We start from the raw sequence: 21,491 nt of genomic DNA on the forward strand, positions 1-21,491 counted from the left end.
ATTAATCCATTTGAATTTAATATTAATTGTAAACGTAATTAATTAATAAAGAAAAATAATATATTAATTAATGATCGATCATAAGGATATAAGTTTGAATAAATAAGAAATAACTGAGTCATTGGCTTTTTCTTAATCAAATATTTTTTGTAATTAATTAGTGATCAAAAATGATTGATTGATTAATTAATGAATATTATTTACACATACTTTTTATATTATCTATTATTCTTAAGAAAAAATCTACTCTTAATAATGTGGATGGCTATTTAATTAGTTATAAGCTAGCTTTTTTATTTTTTACAAAAGAAAATAAATATTTTAATTTTATTCTAAGTATCTTTAATAAGTTTTATTCATTTGCTAAAAAAAATAAGGATCGAAAGAAAATCAAAAAGTTTTTTTCACTTCTAACTAATTAATGAAATAAAATATCTCATATTTTATCATCAAGAAAATAAGTAAGTGAGAGGAAATTTTCCCATATGTAAATGAATTAGTAATTAAAATTCGTTTATAATAATTAAAAGTCTCTAAAAGCTAATAAATAATACAAAATCTTTTTATAAAATTCATGAAAGAAAAACCATAAAAGAGTAATATGAGCTCATATATATATGCATGAAAGTATTTCTGTACCTTTAAATGAACAAATCGTTATAAATATGTAAAGCGATTTTGATAAAAACTAAAAATTTTCTCAGAATCCTTTTCTAGATTTTTTAAATCTTAAAAAATACTTTTTTAATAATTGATTGATTTTTCTGATCAATATATCACAACTATTAAGAGTCAAAAATTTTAAATGTCATAATTTATTTTTGATAAAATAATTCAATTAATTTATTTTTAAATTAAAAAATGATAGTTTTATTGACATTCATTCTTTTCTTGAAATCAGCATGTAAATTTAGAAAAATAAAAGAAAAATTTTAGCAAAATTATTTTAAAGTAAGCATAATTAACACTGAGACTTACACTAAATATATAGAATTCAATTTAGATAAATGTGCTTACACTGGTTTTCTCACCATAATTGGAAGTTATACATGCCCTATTTAAGTATAAGTAGGTAGTCCAGGTTAGTAATTGACTCTCTCAATTGCAATTAATAGAATTGTAATTTAAAAGATATTTTTTTTAATAATAAGATTATAAATGAATTTATAATTAATTTATTTGTAAATAGGTACCAAATGATTAATTATAATCAGCTACAAGTTTTTTATTAAGTAGTGAGTGCATACTATAAAATAAGTGTATCTCTTTTTTTATATAAAAAAAATTTGACGAAGCATTCAATCCAGAACTAACCAGCTCATTAAATAAAACTGGAATTAACTATTCAAATACAGTAATTATTTTGCATCTCTCCCTTACATTTAATTTGTTCATTCAAATATTTATTAAAAATTAATTCTTATGAATTCTTTTAAGAATGTAATAAAGGTGTTTTGATAAAAATCTCATTTTAATAATTTTTGTTTGAATTGTGGTATTTATATAAATAAAAAGATAACTTAAACCGCTTTTCACAATTTTTAAAGCATTTATTAAGTATAAATTTATTAATAATGAATAATAATTTTAATGCTTGAAATAGTTATAATATTTTGTTTTAAACTAGATCAACGGAACGATATTAAGGATTAATGGTGAATATTAATCAGATTTATTTTAGATTTCAGAAGAAGTAGAATAAAAAATTAGGATTCCATTTGTTTTAGTTAATTCAATGTGGGCTTTCAATGCAGTAAAATCTTATCTGCACTTATTTCAAATAAAAAATATTTATTAATTAATTTTATAAATTATAAAGCCTACTTTTGGAATACTAAATTTTGAAAGACATAATATGAACAGTTTAATACTTTAAGGATATTTGCAAAATTAACTCAAAGTAAAATATATTTTATCCCTTCTAATTATAAATGTTTTTAACTAATAAATAAATAAATAAATAAATAAAGACACCTAAGTTTGCCATAACAATTGAAAATAAAGTAGGAAAGATTATATATGACGAAATACCAAAATATTTAAATAATGCAATTGAGATAAAAACGAAATCTTCTGACTTATGGGTGAAATATCACTTTAAAATATTTGGATTTTTTATTAAATCTTTTTAAATTTATAAAAAGGATTTAAAAATTACAGGTATGATTTTGGAAGATAAAGATGTATTACCATTAGCCCATTTTTAATCATTAGAATTCACTTTATATCCATTCACCTAATTACCCAAAGGTAGCCAAATATTAACTATCATGCATAAAAATCTAACTTATACAAATAAAATTAAAGGGATAGTTAATTATCTATTAAAGAAATACTCACATTTACTCATTAAGCACGAGAACACAGTGTAATTGTAAGATTGTGAGCACTGTAGTTGCTTGGAAAAACTTAATTTTCCTGATCTGAAAATTTATACAGAAAAAGTAATGATCACTTTAACACCAAAATAATACTTTTCAGAGAATTAGAGTAAAAATATTTGCTAAATTGTAATTTCGATGGATAAAATTATGCTTTCAAGTAAATTTTATCAAGATTATCCTACTATTTTTAATACAAAAAACGGATCTATAGCTATTTTTAAGTAAATTATTAATGTTTTTTTTGAAAGTAATTAATTTAATTTTTATCAAAGTGCAACTAGTCTATAAATTATTGAAGCAAAATGTTTCTATTGTTTCTTTTTTGTAAGCTCAGTAATCTTTGTATTTTTAATAGATACCTTAATTAAATGTGAGCATTTTGATTATATAAGTAGAAACGAAAAAGTTAAAATGAATCCTCTTAATATCTTAACTTAAGAGAGTGAGAAATCTAATTAAATTTTAAGTAAAATAATTGAGCACCAATAAACTTCGAATATATTTTGATTCTTTAATAAAGATTTACTTAACTTAAGCTAATAAATTACAAATTAGCTAAATTAATTTTATATAAATTACTTCTATTCACTTTACTTACTAGTTTAATTACTTCATATATTTATTATTTATTATCTTTCAAAAAAATCTTAACAATATTTTTCTTTGGAGACAGATATTTTTTATTTCGTACCTCTGCTTAATAAATATTTATTTCATATTTTAATAATCATATTTAAAATTTTTTATATATGTTTTTTATTGATCTCATTACTTTACATATAAATTAATAAGATTTTTTTGAATATATAATCAGAATATTATTTTTTTAAATTAATATTCTTTAATATGTTTTGGATTTCATTCATTTTTAAAAAGTTTTTATGAAGATTTAAATTTTTAAAAATGATAAAAGCTAATTCTATTTTTCCAGTATATTTTAAAAATTAATTTGATAAATTTTCATAATTTTAGCAATAAGTATAAAATTATATGAAAATAATTTAAGAAGTTCCAAAATCTTTAAAATATATTTGTGAACAAAATAGACTTTTGTAAATAAATAATAAAAAACTAACTAACCTTAGATTTAAATGCGCAACCTCTTATTTCTCAATATTTTCTTAATTTGTTATTATTAAATTTTTTGTATGATTACGCAATATTAAAAATTTACCTTGTGGTGGTTGTGGTAGTCTAGCACTTTCCCTCTAAAAAAGTAGTAAATTTTGAATTTAGTTTACTTATCTAATCAAAAAAAAGATCTTTTATTAAATTAAAAGAAAATTCTTTTAATTACTTATTTTCTTTCAATTTAAAAATGGAATTATTTTTATGAAAATATGATTTAAAATTCATTTTATTGTTTTATTTTGTTGTTGGGAGTTTTAAAAATGTTTTATTAAGATAATTTTAAAAATTATGATATAAAAATAATCTTTGATATGCTTTTTGGTATTTGTTATTTACAAAATACTAAAATATGTGGTAAAGTAAGCAAATATGATCATTAATGCTTTAACTTAATTTGAAGATGATACATAGATTTTATCTATTAGTTTCCCAAATTTTTTTGATAGTAGATCTTTCCTTTAAAAAGAATTAACAAATTTTAATTTAATAATCCCTTAAGAGCTATAAGCTTAATTAATAATGAGAAATGATATATTAATTAATGATCTTAAGGATATAAGATTGAATGAATAAATAAATAAGAAAAAGTTAAATCATTTTGGTTACTTCTTAATCAAAATACTTTTTGTAATTATGGATGTAAAATGAATGATTAATTAATATTATTTACTCAAAATTTTTATATTATATATCTATTACTTTTAAGAAAAATCTACTCTAAAAAATTAAGCTATTTAATTTATTAACAAACGATTTTATTTATACAAAAATAAAATAATATTTTGTTTTTATTCTAAATATCTTTAACAAGTTTTATTCATTTGTTAAAAAAATAAGCATCAAAAGAAAATCAAAAAGATTTTTTTCACCTCTAACTAATTAATGAGAGAAAATCTTATATTTTATCATCAAGAAAATAAGTGAGAGGAAATTTTCCCTTTCATCGATGAATTAGTAATTAAACTTTTTTTAGCACAATATAAAGTCTCTAAAAGCAAACTAATCATCCAAAATATTATTATAAAATTCATTAAAGAAATACTATAAAAGGGTACTATGAACTCATTAATGTGTATGTAAGAATTTTATGCATTCATAAGTAAATAAGTGATAAAAATATTTATTTTCTCAAAATTCTTTTTTTATTTTTTTAGAAAGTAAAAAATACTTTTTTTTCAATAAAGTATTGATAAAAAAGATCAAATATATATAACAAATATTAATATAGACTCAAAAATATTAAATATCATAATTTATTTTGATAAAATAATTCAAAAAATTAATTTTTTAAATTAAAAAATGATAGTTTTATTGACATTCTTTTATTTTTTTAGATCAGCACGTAAATCCTAAAACAAAAGAATAATTTTAGCAAAATTTTTTTAAGTAAGCATAATTAGCACTGAGAGTTATCCTAAATATATAGAATTCAATATAGATTAATGCACTTACACGGGCTTTATCGCCATAATTGGAAGTTATGTATGTCCTATTCAAGTATAAGTAGGCAGTCCAGGTTAGTAATTGGCACTCTCAATTGCAATTAATAGGATTGTAATTTAAATGATATATTTTTTAAAAAGAAGATTATAAAATGAATAATAATTTTTTATTTATAAATAGCTACCAAAGGAAGAAATATAATCAGGGATGAGTTTTTTATTAACTAATGAGTGTATACTTAAGAATAAGTGTATGTCTTTAATTCCATTAAAAAAATTTGGTACAGCATTTAATCCAGAACTAACCAAATCATTAAATAAAACGGGAATTAATTATTCAAACATGGTAATTATTTTGCATTTGTCTCTTAAATTTCATTTAATAATTCAAATGTTTATTAAAAATTAATTCTTATGAATTCTTTTAAGAATGAAAATAAAGAGCTTTTACCAATATCTTAGTTTAATAATTTTCTTTGATTTGTAGTATTTAGAAAGAAAAAAAAGAAATATTCTACTTTTCACTATTTTTAATTATTTAATAATAAATTTAAGGATTGAAATTAATATAATATTTACTTTAAAGATCAATGGAAGTATATAAAAAATAAGCGGCGAATATTCATCAGATTTATTTTAGATTTCAGATGAAATAGAATAAAAAATTAGGATTCCATTTCTTTTAGTTGATTCAGTGTAGACTACGAATGTAAAGCTTTATTTGCTCTTTTTTCAAATAAAAAATATTTATAAATTATAAAGCCTATTTCAGGAATACTAAATTTCGAAAGACATAATATAAACAGCTTAATACTTTAAGGATATTTGCAAAATTAACTCAAAGTAATTAATATATTTTATATATTCTAATTACAAATATTAAAAACTAATAAATAAATAAATAAATAAATAAATAAAGACACCTAAGTTTGCCATAACAACTGAAAATAAAGTAGGAAAGCTTTATTATGATGAAATACCAAAATATTTAAATAATGCAATTGAGATAAAAACGAAATCTTCTGATTTATGGGTGAAATATTACTTTAAATATTTGGATTTTTAATTAAATTTTTATTAAATTTATAAAAAGGATTTAAAAATTATAGGTTTGCTTTTGGAAGATAAAGATGTATTACCTTTAGCTCATTTTCATTCATTAGAATTCACTTTATATCCATTCACCTAATTACCCAAAGGTAGTCAAATTTTAACTGTTATGTATAGAAATTTAACTTATACAAATAAAATTAAAGGGATAGCTAATTACCTCTTAAAGAAATACTCGCATCTACTCACTAAGCACGAGAACGCAGTGAATTTGTAAGATTGTGAGCACTGTAGTTGTTTGGAAAAACATAATTTTCCTGATCTGTAAATTTATACAGAAAAAGTAATGATCACTTTAACACCAAAATAATACTTTTCAGTGGATTAGTATGCAAATTTTATTTGCTAAATTGTAATTTCGATGGATAAAATTATGCTTTCAAGTAAATTTTATCAAGATTATCCTACTATTTTTGATACAAAAAATGGGTCTGTAGCCATTTTTAAGTAAATTATTATTTTTTTTTCAAAATAATTAATTTAATTTTTTTTTATAAAAGTGCAATTAGTCTCTAAATTATAGAAGCAAGATATTTATATTATTTCTTTTTTGTAAGCTCATTTATCTTTGTATTTTTAATAATTATCTTAGTTAAATATGAGCATTTTGGTAATATGAGCAGAAGCCAAAAAGCTTAAATGATTCTTCTAAATATCTTAACTTAAGAGAGTGGGAAATCTAATTAAATTTTAAGTAAAATAATTTAAGACCAATAGTCTTAGAATATTTTTTGATCCTTTAAAATATATTTAGATAACTTAACCTAATTAATTACAAATTAAATAAATTAATTATTTATAAATTTTAATTGTATTCACCTTATTTACTAGTTTAATTACTTCATAATATTTATTATTTATTATCTTTCAAATAAATCTTAAAAAGTTTTTATGAAGATTTAAATTTTTAAAAATGATAAAAGCTAATTCTATTTTTCCAGTATATTTTAAAAATTAATTTGATAAATTTTCATAATTTTAGCAATAAGTATAAAATTTTATGAAAATAATTTAAGAACTTCCAAAATCTTTAAAATATATTTGTAAACAAAATAGACTTTTGTAAATAAATAATAAAAAATTAACTAACCTTAGATTTAAATGCGCAACCTCTTATTTCTCAATATTTTCTTAATTTGCTATTATTCAATTTTATGTATGATAACGCAATATTAAAAATTTACCTTGTGGTGGTTGTGGTAGTCTAGCACTTTCCCTCTAAAAAAGTAGTAAATTTTGAATTTAGTATACTTATCTAATTTATAAAATATCTTTTATTAAATTAAAAGATAATTCTTTTAATTACTTATTTTCTTTCAATTTAAAAATGGAATTATTTTTATAAAAATATGATTTAAAATTCATTTTATTGTTTTATTTTGTTTTTAAGAGTTTTAAAAATGTTTTATTAAGATAAATTTAATAAATGATGATATAAAAATAATCTTTGATATGCTTTTTGGCATTTGTTATTTATAAAATACTAAAACACGTGGTAAAGTAAGCAAATATGATCATTAATGCTTTAACTTAATTTGAAGATGATAAGATTTTATCTATTAGTTACCAAAATTTTTTTTATCGTAGATCTTTCCTTTAAAAAGAATTAACAAATTTTAATTTAATAATCCCTTAAGAGCTGTAAACTTAATTAATAATGAGGAATGATATATTAATTAATGATCTTAAGGATATAAGATTGAATGAATAAATAAATAAGAAATAGCTAAATCATTTTGGTTACTTCTTAATCAAAATACTTTTTGTAATTATTGATGTAAAATGAATGATTAATTAATATTATTTACACAAAATTTTTATATTATCTATCTATTACTTTTAAGAAAAATCTACTCTAAAAAATTAAGCTATTTAATTTATTAACAAACGATTTTATTTATACAAAAATAAAATAATATTTTGTTTTTATTCTAAATATCTTTAACAAGTTTTATTCATTTGTTAAAAAAATAAGCATCGAAAGAAAATCAAAAATATTTTTTTCACCCCTAACTAATTAATGAAAGAAAATCTTATATTTTATCATCAAGAAAATAAGTGAGAGGAAATTTTCCCTTTCATCATAATTAACTTTTTTTAGCACAATACAAAGTCTCTAAAAGCTAACTAATCATACAAAATTTTATAATAAAATTCATTAAAGAAATACAGTAAAAGGGTATTATGAACTCATCAATGTGTATGTAAGAGTTTTATGCACTCATAAGTAAATAAGTGATAAAAATATTTAAAGTAATATTGGTAGAACCAAACATTTTCTCAAAATTCTTTTTCTATTTTTTTAGAAAGTAAAAATTACTTTTTTTCAATAAATTATTGATAAGAAAGATCAAATAGATATCACAAATGTTAAGATAGATTCAAAAATATTAAATATAATAATTTATTTTGATAAAATAATTCAAAAAATGTATTTTTTAAATTAAAAAATGATAGTTTTATTGGTATTCTTTTATTTTTTGAGATCAGCGCGTAAATCCTAAAACAAAAGAATCATTTTAGCAAAATTTTTTTTAAAGTAAGCATAATTAGCACTGAGAGTTATCCTAAATATATAGAATTCAATATAGATTAATGTACTTACACTGGCTATCTCACCACAGTTGGAAGTTATGTATGTCCTATTCAAGTATAAGTAGGCAGTCCAGGTTAGTAATTGACTCTCTCAATTGCAATTAATAGGATTGTAATTTAAATGATATATTTTTAAAAAATAAGATTATAAAATGAATTATTGTTTATTTTTAAATAGCTACCAAAGGAAGAAATATAATCAGGGATGAGTTTTTTATTAACTAATGAGTGTATACTTAAGAATAAGTGTATGTCTTTAATTCCATTAAAAAAATTTGGTACAGTATTTAATCCAGAACTAACCAAATCATTAAATAAAACGGGAATTAATTATTCAAACATGGTAATTATTTTGCATTTGTCTCTTAAATTTCATTTAATAATTCAAATGTTTATTAAAAATTAATTCTTATGAATTCTTTTAAGAATGAAAATAAGGAGCTTTTATCAATATCTTAGTTTAATAAATATTTCTTTGATTTGTAGTATTTAGAAAGAAAAAAAGAAATATTCTGTTTTTCACTCTTTTTAATTATTTAATAATAAATTTAAGGCTTGAAATTAATATAATATTTACTTTAAAGATCAATGGAAGTATATAAAAAATAAGCGGCGAATATTCATCAGATTTATTTTAGATTTCAGATGAAATAGAATAAAAAATTAGGATACCATTTCTTTTAGTTGATTCAGTGTGGACTTCGAATGTAAAGCTTTATTTGCTCTTTTTTCAAAATAAAAAATATTTATTAATTAATTTTATAAATTATAAAGCCTATTTCAGGAATACTAAATTTCGAAAGACATAATATAAACAGCTTAATACTTTAAGGATATTTGCAAAATTAACTCAAAGTAATTAATATATTTTATATATTCTAATTACAAATATTAAAAACTAATAAATAAATAAATAAAGACACCTAAGTTTGCGATAACAACTGAAAATAAAGTAGGAAAGTTATACTATGACGAAATACCAAATTATTTAAATAATGCAATTGAGATAAAAACGAAATCTTCTGATTTATGGGTGAAATATTACTTTAAATATTTGATTTTAGATTAAATTTTTATTAAATTTATAAAAAGGATTTAAAAATTATAGGTTTGCTTTTGGAAGATAAAGATGTATTACCTTTAGCTCATTTTCATTCATTAGAATTCACTTTATATCCATTCACCTAATTACCCAAAGGTAGTCAAATTTTAACTGTTATACAAAAAAATCTAACTTATACAAATAAAATTAAAGGGATAGTTAATTATCTCTTAAAGAAATACTCTCATTTACTCATTAAGCAAGAGTACAAAGTGAATTTGTAAGATTGTAAGCACTGTAGTTGTTTGGAAAAACTTAATTTACCTGATCTGAAAATTTTTACAGAAAAAGTAGTGATCACTTTAACACCAAAATAATACTTTTCAGTGGATTAGTATGCAAATTTTATTTGCTAAATTGTAATTTCGATGGATAAAATTATGCTTTCAAGTCAATTTTATCAAGATTATCCTACTATTTTTGATACAAAAAATGGATCTGTAGCAATTTTTAAGTAAATTCTTTTTTTTTGAAAATAATTAATTTAATTTTTTTTTATAAAAGTGCAATTAGTCTCTAAATTATAGAAGCAAAATATTTCTATTATTTCTTTTTTGTAAGCTCATTTATCTTTGTATTTTTAATAATTATCTTAGTTAAATATGAGCATTTTGGTAATATGAGCAGAAGCCAAAAAGCTTAAATGATTCTTCTAAATATCTTAACTTAAGAGAGTGAGAAATCTAATTAAATTTTAAGTAAAATAATTTAAGACCAATAGTCTTAGAATACTTTTTGATCCTTTAAAATATATTTAGATAACTTAAGCTAATTAATTACAAATTAACTAAATTAATGAAATATAAATTTTAATTGTATTCACCTTCTTTACTAGTTTAATTACTTCATAATATTTATTATTTATTATCTTTCAATAAAATCTTAAAAATTATATTCATTCAAAAAGACAGATATTTCATATCCCTTTACCTCTTATTAATAAATATTTATTTTATACTTTAATACTCATATAAGAAAATTCTTTTAAAAAAAATGGAGTTATTTTTATAAAAATATTATTTAAAAATTCATTTTATTGTTTTATTTTGTTGTTGGGAGTTTTAAAAATGTTTTATTAAGATAAATTTAATAAATGATGATATAAAAATAATCTTTGATATGCTTTAAGGCATTTGTTATTTACAAAATACTAAAATATGTAATAAAGTAAGCAAATATGATCATTAATGCTTTATCTTAATTTGAAGATGATACATAGATTTTATCTATTAGTTTCCGAAATTATTTTGATAGTAGATCTTTTCTTTAGAAAGGGATAACAAATTTTAATTTAAAAATCCTTACTTAAAGAGCTATAAACTTAATTAATAATAAGAATGATATATTAATGATCTTAAAGATATAAGATTGAATGAATACATAAGAAATAGCTAAATCATTTTGGCTACTTCTTAATCAGAATACTTTTTGTAATTAGTGATGTAAAATGAATGATTAATTAATATTATTTACAGAAAATTTTTATATTATCTATCTATTACTTTTAAGAAAAATCTACTCTAAACAATGAAGCTATTTAATTAATCATTAACGATTTTATTTATTTTCTAGAAAATAAAATAATATTTTGTTTTTATTCTAAATATCTTTAACAAGTTTTATTCATTTTTTAAAAAAATAAGTATCGATAGAAAATCAAAAATATTTTTTTCACTTCTAGCTAATTAAAGAAAATCTTATATTTTATTATCTAGAAAATAAGTGAGAAGAAATATTCCCATACATTGATGAATTAGTAATTATACTTTTTTAGCACATTAACTAATCATACAGAATGTTATTATAACATTCATTAAAAAAATACTGTAAAATGGTACATGGTACTATGAACTCATTAATGTGTATGAATGAATTTTATGCACTCATAATTAAATAAGTGATAAAAATATTAATAGTAATATTGGTAGAACTATATATTTTCTCAAAATTCTTTTTCTATTTTTGAGGAAGTAAAAAATGCTTTTTTTTCAATAAATTATTGATAAGAAAGATCAAATATATTTATCACAAATATTAAGATAGATTCAAAAATATTAAATATCATAATTTATTTTGATAAAATAATTCAAAAAATTAATTTTTTAAATTAAAAAATGATAGTTTTATTGACATTCTTTTATTTTTTCAGATCAGCACGTAAATCCTAAAACATAAGAATAATTTTAGCAAAATTTTTTTAAAGTAAGCATAATTAGCACTGAGAGTTATTCTAAATATATAGAATTCAATATAGATTAATGCACTTACACTGGCTTTCTCGCCGTATTTGGAAGTTATGTATGTCCTTTTCAAGTATAAGTAGGCAGTCCAGGTTAATAATTGACACTCTCAATTGCAATTAATAGGATTGTAATTTAAATGATATATTTTTAAAAAAGAAGAATATAAAATGAATAATTATTTATGTATTTATAAATAGCTACCAAAGGAAGAAATACAATCAGGGATGAGTTTTTTATTAACTAATGAGTGTATACTATAAAGAAAGTGTATTTCTTTAATTCCATTCAAATAATTCGGTACAGCATTTAATCCAGAACTAACTATATCATTAAATAAAACGGGAATTAATTATTCAAACATCGTAATTATTTTGCATTTGTCTCTTAAATTTTATTTAATAATTCAAATGTTTATTAAAAATTAATTCTTATGAATTCTTTTAAGAATGAAAATAAAGAGCTTTTACCAATATCTTAGTTTAATAATTTTCTTTGATTTGTAGTATTTAGAAAGAAAAAAAAGAAATATTCTACTTTTCACTATTTTTAATTATTTAATAATAAATTTAAGGCTTGAAATTAATATAATATTTACTTTAAAGATCAATGGAAGTATATAAAAAATAAGCGGCGAATATTCATCAGATTTATTTTAGATTTCAGAAGAAATAGAATAAAAAATTAGGATTCCATTTCTTTTAGTTGATTCAGTGCGGACTTGGAATGTAAAGTTTTATTTGCTCTTTTTTCAAATAAAAAATATTTATTAATTAATTTTATAAATTATAAAGCCTATTTCAGGAATACTCAATTTCGAAAGACATAATATAAACAGTTTAATACTTTAAGGATATTTGCAAAATTAACTCAAAGTAATTAATATATTTTATAAATTCTAATTACAAATACTAATAAATAAATAAAGACACCTAAGTTTGCGATAACAACTGAAAATAAAGTAGGAAAGCTTTATTATGATGAAATACCAAAATATTTAAATAATGCAATTGAGATAAAAACGAAATCTTCTGATTTATGGGTGAAATATTACTTTAAATATTTGGATTTTAATTAAATTTTTATTAAATTTATAAAAAGGATTTAAAAATTATAGGTTTGCTTTTGGAAGATAAAGATGTATTACCTTTAGCTCATTTCTATTCATTAGAATTTACTTTATATCCATTCACCTAATTACCCAAAGGTAGTCAAATTTTAACTGTTATGTATAGAAATCTAACTTATACAAATAAAATTAAAGGGATAGCTAATTACCTCTTAAAGAAATACTCGCATCTACTCACTAAGCACGAGAACACAGTGAATTTGTAAGATTGTGGGCACTGTAGTTGTTTGGAAAAACATAATTTTCCTGATCTGAAAATTTTTACAGAAAAAGTTATGATCACTTTAACACCAAAATAATACTTTTCAGTGGATTAGTATGCAAATTTTATTTGCTAAATTGTAATTTCAATGGATAAAATTATGCTTTCAAGTCAATTTTATCAAGATCATCCTACTATTTTTAATACAAAAAATGGATCTGTAGCCATTTTTAAGTAAATTATTTTTTTTTTGAAAATAATTAATTTAATTTTTTTTTATAAAAGTGCAATTAGTCTCTAAATTATAGAATCAAGATATTTATATTATTTCTTTTTTGTAAGCTCATTTATCTTTGTATTTTTAATAATTATCTTAGTTAAATATGAGCATTTTGGTAATATAAGCAGAAGCCAAAAAGCTTAAAAGATTCCTCTAAATATCTTCACTTAAGAGAGCGAGAAATCTAATTAGATTTTAAGTAAACTAATTGAAGACCAATATTCTTTGAATAATCTTTGATCCTTTAATTTAAATTCAGATAACTTAAGCTAATTAATTACAAATTAACTAAATTAATGAAATATAAATTTTAATTGTATTCACCTTATTTACTAGTTTAATTACTTCATAATATTTATTATTTATTATCTTTCAATAAAATCTTAAAAATTTTAAGAAAATAACAAATCAATAAAATAAAAATTATTTTTAATATCACGCTTACAGTTGATGATATTTCAAATTTATGTATTGTTTAATCAATTCAAAAAAATTCATCGTAAAAAATTTTAAATAAATTTAAAATATAAATATGTATAAATGTATGAGTTTCTTTTTTTTTTTATTTGATTAATAAATTAAATTTTAAATAGAATCATTTTAATTTTAATAATTAATTTTTAAGGTTAATATGGTAAGCTAACTTGTTATAAAATATTTAAAGAAATCAATAATATTTATCTTTTTTATAAATCCAGCCAAAAGAGTTAAGAAAATAATCTAAAAATATTTATTTTAGAAATGAACAATTTTAAATTCAATTATTTATTTGGGAACACTCTAAAATATCAAGTTAATTTGCGAATGAATATTAATCTATATTTTAATTAATTTACTCTTTCCAATATTTTTTTTAATTTAAAATATAATTCTGTCTATTTTCAAAGTAAATTGAATGTTAAAAAGTCATGATAATTTGTTTTGAATGAAGGAGTAAATAAATATAGTTTATGGCAATTTTACTTTATTCAATATAATTAAATATTTTACATAATTTAATTAATAAAATCTAAAAGAATAAAATTATCTGTCTAATAAAAGATTTTCTTATCTAACAAAAATATCTAGAAATAAGCATCAGAAATCTAGCTAATGAAATAAATTTGCTGGTAAGTGCCTTTTCTTAAATTGTCAAAAGAACAAAATATAATTGCAGATAATAAACTAAAAAGCGAAATATTTATATCTGGTAGATAAATAAATAGCTGTATTATTTTTAAAAAATATATCAAAATAAATTCTTTAAAAAATAAAAAAGATCTCTTCAAACAATTTGAATAATATAATGAAAATCAACTAAATTTTTAGGGGTGTAGTCTTTTTGCTTTTTGTATTTAGCATCTGTGCATTAAAATTGAATTGCGATGAAAAACTAGTATGCCCAGACTAATCAGATTAAACCTGCTAACTTTAAAGAAGCTAATTTGATACTTGTGTTTCTTCAAGGTGTGCCAATGTGGTGGTAAATTAACTAAGTAATGACATGATAGATTGTTTCTTTTAAACGTGTAGACCAAATATGCCATATCTATAAAATGTTTATTATTATATTCCTTGTTTAAAAGAGGAGTAAGACTAAGGTTCATCTTCTGGGGACATTAAGATAAATGATAAAAAATTATCTGAAATTATGAAATGTGATCAAATTTTGAATGATAAATGCAAAAATTATTCTTCAGACTGCCCATAAAAACTTAAATAATTATAATCATGTGGAAAAGCTCTCTGCAATCTTCATAATAACTTAGAAATTTCTAAAATAAGAAATTGTATGTCAAAGCAGTGCTAGAGTGAAGATAAAAATATTAATGAGATGGTAGATTAATTTTTTGGTTGTTCTGATGTTGCTGTTAACTCTAGTAATCTTAATATTCCTTTGCTATTATTATTTTCTTACTTAATAATGTTGCTTTGATTTAATAATTCCAAATAATTAATATATGAAGTTAATTATTTAGTTAGCTAATTATTTATGTTTGTTTTATTTTAATTTTTTCGAATACATTTTTAATCTAAATTCTCAACATATTCTCTAAATTTTTTGAATCTAAAATCAAATGGATATTTAATTTATAATAAGGGTAATACAAAATTTGTTATTTTAAGACTTCAAAATTTTATTTTTCTGCAAAAATTTTAGATTTTTACTTCAAAAAATTTTATAAAAATAAAATCTTTCAAAAGTGTACTTTTTTAAATATTTACCCTATATATATACCTAAATAAATTTTCTTCAAAAATGACTAATTGGATTTGAGTATAATTAAAGATAGATAATATAAATATTGTAATATTCACTCTATTACTCATTAATGGACTAAAATAGAAAAATCTAAATTACTAAAATTAATAGAAATTAATTTTATAAATATATGACTACCAATTTTAGATTCTTGCTATTTATATAAGAATATGCTTTTTTTGAAATATTAAGATTTAATAATCAATGATACATCAACTTTTTTGTGATATCTCTTACTAAAAGCAAATTTATAAATATGTATGTATGTATTTGATGATTATTTAAATTTTTTTGTTCCTTTTATCCAGATTAATTTGATAAAAATTAAATTATTTCATATACTTCTTAATAATTAAATTTACATAAATTTCTATCCAATATTTTTTAAATAATAAATATAAAAATAAATGATATAAGAAAAAGCCTATTATTACAATCTAGAATAAGTAAATATTTATTTTATTATATTATTATTATTTAAATTTCTTTTTTTTAAAAAAAAAGTTTTTAAGCTCTTCACTTTAATCATTTTAGGTTCTCCATATTGATATGAAAAAATAGTATATTAGATTTATTAATACTATTATTAATGCTTTTTTATATTCAATTTTGATGTGATTTACAATTTTTTTTAATTTGAAATGATCAGCTACATATATATATTTTTATATTTTATTTATACAAACATTTTTAAATAATTTTAACTTAATTTTCATTCAATTTACATTCATTTTTACATTAATTTATTTTTTTTATTTGATATATTTTCTTCATTTTTTCCTTCTAACCAACTAAAAATTTTTTCTTCAATATTTATATTTAAAAGTGGAAATTAAATTGGTGACGAAGGCGCATCAAGCTTAGGTTCTGGTTTAGGAAAATGCACTAATCTCTTAAATTTGATACTTCATCTAAGGTAAAAACAGTTTTAGATTGTTATTTTTCAATATAAAAATAAATTTAAAACAAAAAACAAACTCTTTTAATTTATTTATTTATTTATTAGCTTTTTATTTGATTGATTTTTTTTATTTATTCTGCTTCTTTTTTTATTTATTTGTTTTTTAATTTAACACATTTTTCATTTTAAACTTTTACTTTTATTATTAATTCATTCATTTCTTATTAATTAATATTTCTTTTTTCCTACAAACTCGTTAATTAACTATTTTTTTTTTCTTCAACATTTAAAAAGGTCTAATTAAATTAGTGATGAAGGAGTTTTATAATTAGGTTCTGGCTTAGGAAAGTGCTCTAATCTCTCTAATTTGATACTTGATCTTTAGTAAAAACAGTTTATTTGTTTTGAATTGTGATATTTTTGAATATAAAAAATGACATTAAAACAATCTTACTAACTCTTTTATTAATTAGCATTTAATTGATTTATTTTTCTTATGTCTGTCTATTTAATTTCTTTATTTTTTTGTTAATTTAGCTCATTTTTGAATTTCCAACTTTTGGTTTTATTATTAAATTAATTAATTAATTTCATATTATTTCATTTTTTTTTCTTTTAACTAAATAATTAACACTTTATTTTTTCTTCAATATTTAATAAAGGGAAAATTAAATTAGAGCAATTGGTACATCAAACTTAGGTTATGGTTTAGGAAAATGCACTAATCTCTCAAATTTAACACTTAATCTTGCGTAAAAACAGTTTATTTATTTTGGATTGTGATATTTTTAAATATAAAATTGAATTTAAAAGTATATTACTAACTCTTTTACTTTAATTATTTATTAGCTTTTTATTTGATTTGATTTATTTTTATTTTATTATGTTTGTGTTTATTTATTTATTTCTTTGTTGATTTAGCACATTTTTTATTTACAACTATTTCTTTTGTTATTAATTAATTCATTTCTTATTATTTCATATTCTATATATTCTTTCTTAAATAATTAAAAAGCTTGAATAAAATTGGTGCAATTGGTGCATCAGGCTTAGGTTTATGGAAATGCACAAATCTCACAAATTTGATACTTAACCTTTGGTAAAAGCATTTATTTGTTTTGGATTGTGATATTATTGAATATAAATATAACTAACTATTTTAATTTATTTATTAGTTTTTTATTTGATTTATTTTTTTATAAAATTATTTTGCTTTTGTTTTTGTTTGTTTTTTATCTGTGTATGTTTATTTAGTTGTTCATTTTACATTTTCAACTTTTATTATTAATTAATTCATTTCTTATTTTTTCTTCACTTTTTCCTACTAAGCTACTTGTTAAATAATTTATTTTTTATTAAATATTTAAAAAGGGAAAATTAAATTGGCGGTGAAGGTGCAACAGTTTTAGGTTCTGATTTAGGGAAGTGCACTAATCTCTAAAATTTGGCACTTCATCTAAGGTAGAAAAATGGTTTACTATGTTTTTGAATATAAAAATTAATTTACAGCAATATAACTAACTCTTTTAATTTATTTATTAAGAGGATTTTTTTTTTAATTTAACTTCATTTTTCATTTTCAGCTTTTTTTTTATTATTTGTTTTTTAATATATTTTCTTCATTTTTTACTTCTAACTAACTAATTAACTCTTTTTTTTTAATATTTAAAAAGTTTGAATAAAATTGACGCAATTGGCGCATCAGGCTTAGGTAACGGTTTAGGAAAGTGCACTAATCTCTTAAATTTGACACTTAATCTTTGGTAAAAACATATTATTATTTTTGATTGTAATATTATTGATTATAAAAACGAATTTAAAACTATAACTAACTCTTTTAATTTATTAGTAGCCTTTTATTTGATTTATTTTTCTTTTTGTGTTTATTTTTTATTTATTTACATATGTCTTTGTCTGTTTGCTAAATTAACTCATTTTTTCATTTTCAACTTTTGCTTTTATTATTAATTAATTTTTTATTATTTCATATTTTTCTTCATTTTTTCCTTTTAACTAACAAATTAACTAAATATTTTTTCTTCAATATTTAAAAAGGTCTAATTAAATTGGCTAAGAAGGAGCTTCATGCTTAGGTTCTGGTTTAGGAAAGTGCCCTAATCTTTCAAATTTGTCACTTGATCTTTAGTAAAAACAGTTTATTTGTTTTAGATTGTTATATTTTTCAATATAAAAATGAATTTAAAGCAACTCTTTTATTTATTTATTAGATTTTTATTTGATTTATCTTTTCTTCTTCTTCTTGTGTTGTTTATTTATTTATTTATTTATTTATTTATTTATTTATTTATTTATTTCTTAGTTAGCTTTTTATTTCAAACTTTTGCTTTTAATTTATTTCTTATTTTTTTCATTTTTTCTTTCTAACTGATAAAAAAGCTCTTTATTTTTTCTCTAATATTTAAAAAGGAATAATCAAATTGGTGCAATTGGTGCATCAAGTTTAGGTTCTGGTTTAGGAAATTGCGCTAATCTCTAAAATTTAAAACTTGAACTTTAGTAAAAATTGTTACTTTTTTGGATGAAGATTTTTTTTAATATAAAAATGAATTTATTAAAACAGTATAACAAATTCTTTTAATTTGTTTATTATTTTATTATTTGATTTATTTTTCTGCTTGTATTTTTAATTATTTCTTTATTTATGAGTTTTTTTATTAATTTATCTCATTTTTTCATTTTCAACTTTTGCTTTTATTATTAGCTCTATTCTTATAATTTCAATATTTTTCTCCTTTTTTCCTTCTAATTTATTAATCAGCCATGCATTTTTTCTTAAATACTTAAAAGGGGAAATTTAATTGGCAATGAAGATACTCCAGACATAGCTTCTGGTTTAGGAAAGTGCACTAATCTCTCAAATTTGACACTCCATTTAAGGTAAAAACAATTTATTTATCTTTCATTTTCAGCTTTTATTTTTATTATTACAAAATTAATTTCTGATTATTTAATTTTTTTTTTTTCATTTTTACCTTTTAAATAACTTAACAATATATTTTTCTTAAATATTTAAAAAGTTTGAATAAAATTGGCACAGTTGGTGCATCAGGCTTAGGCTCTGGTTTAGGAAAGTGTACTAATCTCTCAAATTTGACACTTGATCTTGGGTAAAAACAATTTATTTAATTTAGATTGTGATATTTTTGAAAAAAAAAAAAATTTTAACAAATAACTAATTTTTTTTTTATTTGCTTGTTTATTAATTTAACTCATTTTTTCATTTCCAACTTTTAATATTATTATTAATTAATTAATTTCTTATTATTTGATAATTTTTCTTCATTTTTCCTACTAACCAACTGATTGAAATTAAATTTTTTCATCAATATTTAAAAAGTTGGAATGAAATTGATGCAATTGGCGCATCAGGCTTAGGTTCTTGTTTATGGAAATGTACAAATCTCTCAACTATGACACTTAACCTTTTGTAAAAATAGTTTATTTGTTTTGATAGAAATATCTTTTAATAAATGAATTTAAAACAATATAAAAAACTCTTTAATTTATTTATCTATTAACTTTTTATTTGATTTATTTTATTTATTTGTAAATTTAACTCATTTTTCATTTTCAACTTTGGCTTTTTTTATTAATTGATTATACATACAATTTCATATTATTTCTTCAATATTTCCTTCTTACTGACTAATTAGCTTTATATACATTCTTCAAAATATAAAAAGAAGAAATTAAATTGGTGAATAGGGTGCATCAGACTTAGGTTTTGGCTTAGCAAAGTGCACCAATCTCTCAAATTTAACACTCCATATAAGGTAAAAACAATTTATTTATTTTGGATTATGATATTTTTTAATATAAAAATTAATTTAAAACAAAAAACAAAAAACTAACTAACTAACTTATTCATTCATTAATTCTTTAATTTATTTATTAGCTTTCTTTTTATTTTTTATTGATCTAAATTTTTATTCATTTGCCAATTTAAAATAAAATATTTTATTTAAAAATTTTATTCTATTTATTTTTTTAGTAATTTATAATAAATTATATTAATAGTGAAGACAAAATTAAGATATCAAAATAATTAAAAGTAAGGTGCCTTAAATCAAAAAGATTAGTTGACTTAAAAATAAAATAAATATGATAAAAAAGTAGTGAAAAAGTACCAAAAAATATAAATATATTTGAGTACTTTAATATTTTATGTTTTATTTTATAAACTGATAAATTCAAGTAAAATATAGATAGATAGATAGATAGATTTATTATTATTTTTATATTTATATTTATATTTATATTTATAAATATCATATTTATTTTGCTAAATATCTAAATATCTTATTAAAAAACAAGATTAAAAATAAATTTTACTTAAATAAAGTAATTCTACTAAAATCAACCCAGAACTTTTACCAAAAACGATTTAAGTTTTTATTAATTGCTAGTGTCTTACGTTGCATTATTAAATTAAATAAGTCCAAAGCTTTATTTCTTAGATATAAATTAAATGTATTAATCATGGAAATTAATATTATTTTAAGCTAAAGTAAAGGTTAAATAAAAATTAAAATTTATATAATATATTTCAAAAATTTTAAATATTTAGACATAATTAATATTTTTCATCTAGGAAAAGAGAGGCATTAAATATTAGGGTGATTCTTAATTAAAAAGGATTAACGATAAATAAGAAATTCTATTATATAAATAATTTGAATTGAAGTTTGTCAATAAAAAAACTATTTTGTTAT

General features: G+C 19.6%; 5 protein-coding genes across 5 annotated transcripts; all 5 read left to right on the forward strand. All coding sequences in view use genetic code 6, as the record gives it.

Annotated features, from left to right (window-relative positions):
- Nucleotides 1-861: 861 nt before the first annotated feature.
- TTHERM_000080033 (hypothetical protein) lies at nt 862-2,758 on the forward strand (the record flags this gene model as incomplete). Its single annotated transcript, XM_012797592.1, has 8 exons — nt 862-1,119; nt 1,190-1,354; nt 1,516-1,557; nt 1,628-1,753; nt 1,820-1,900; nt 1,971-2,084; nt 2,145-2,605; nt 2,740-2,758. 8 exons carry the CDS (start codon nt 862-864, stop codon nt 2,756-2,758), a joined length of 1,266 nt encoding a protein of 421 aa, XP_012653046.1.
- A 1,825-nt stretch (nt 2,759-4,583) lies between these two features.
- On the forward strand, nt 4,584-6,276 carry TTHERM_000080037 (hypothetical protein; the record flags this gene model as incomplete). The annotated part of the gene is made up of 8 exons (XM_012797593.1): nt 4,584-4,614; nt 4,855-5,069; nt 5,139-5,303; nt 5,544-5,666; nt 5,720-5,800; nt 5,877-5,990; nt 6,051-6,089; nt 6,214-6,276. The coding sequence occupies 8 exons, from the start codon at nt 4,584-4,586 to the stop codon at nt 6,274-6,276; spliced, it is 831 nt and encodes a 276-aa protein (XP_012653047.1).
- A 1,987-nt stretch (nt 6,277-8,263) lies between these two features.
- TTHERM_00081060 (hypothetical protein) lies at nt 8,264-10,237 on the forward strand (the record flags this gene model as incomplete). Its single annotated transcript, XM_001015847.2, has 8 exons — nt 8,264-8,294; nt 8,608-8,774; nt 8,841-9,005; nt 9,247-9,369; nt 9,437-9,517; nt 9,582-9,695; nt 9,755-9,860; nt 9,918-10,237. The coding sequence occupies 8 exons, from the start codon at nt 8,264-8,266 to the stop codon at nt 10,235-10,237; spliced, it is 1,107 nt and encodes a 368-aa protein (XP_001015847.2).
- A 1,641-nt stretch (nt 10,238-11,878) lies between these two features.
- TTHERM_00081070 (hypothetical protein) lies at nt 11,879-13,844 on the forward strand (the record flags this gene model as incomplete). Its single annotated transcript, XM_001015848.2, has 9 exons — nt 11,879-11,921; nt 12,019-12,134; nt 12,205-12,369; nt 12,610-12,732; nt 12,799-12,879; nt 12,933-13,046; nt 13,106-13,211; nt 13,269-13,569; nt 13,724-13,844. 9 exons carry the CDS (start codon nt 11,879-11,881, stop codon nt 13,842-13,844), a joined length of 1,170 nt encoding a protein of 389 aa, XP_001015848.2.
- Nucleotides 13,845-16,264: 2,420 nt separating this feature from the next.
- On the forward strand, nt 16,265-20,884 carry TTHERM_000081099 (cyclic nucleotide-binding domain protein, putative; the record flags this gene model as incomplete). Its single annotated transcript, XM_012797594.1, has 15 exons — nt 16,265-16,303; nt 16,362-16,417; nt 16,684-16,773; nt 17,053-17,142; nt 17,421-17,510; nt 17,774-17,857; nt 18,130-18,219; nt 18,432-18,521; nt 18,814-18,903; nt 19,186-19,275; nt 19,567-19,656; nt 19,797-19,886; nt 20,117-20,206; nt 20,463-20,552; nt 20,797-20,884. 15 exons carry the CDS (start codon nt 16,265-16,267, stop codon nt 20,882-20,884), a joined length of 1,257 nt encoding a protein of 418 aa, XP_012653048.1.
- Between the last annotated feature and the right edge of the window lie 607 nt (nt 20,885-21,491).

Source organism: Tetrahymena thermophila (genome assembly GCF_000189635.1).
Source record: "Tetrahymena thermophila SB210 genomic scaffold scf_8254650, whole genome shotgun sequence".
In the NCBI taxonomy this organism is placed as follows: Eukaryota; Ciliophora; class Oligohymenophorea; order Hymenostomatida; family Tetrahymenidae; genus Tetrahymena; species Tetrahymena thermophila.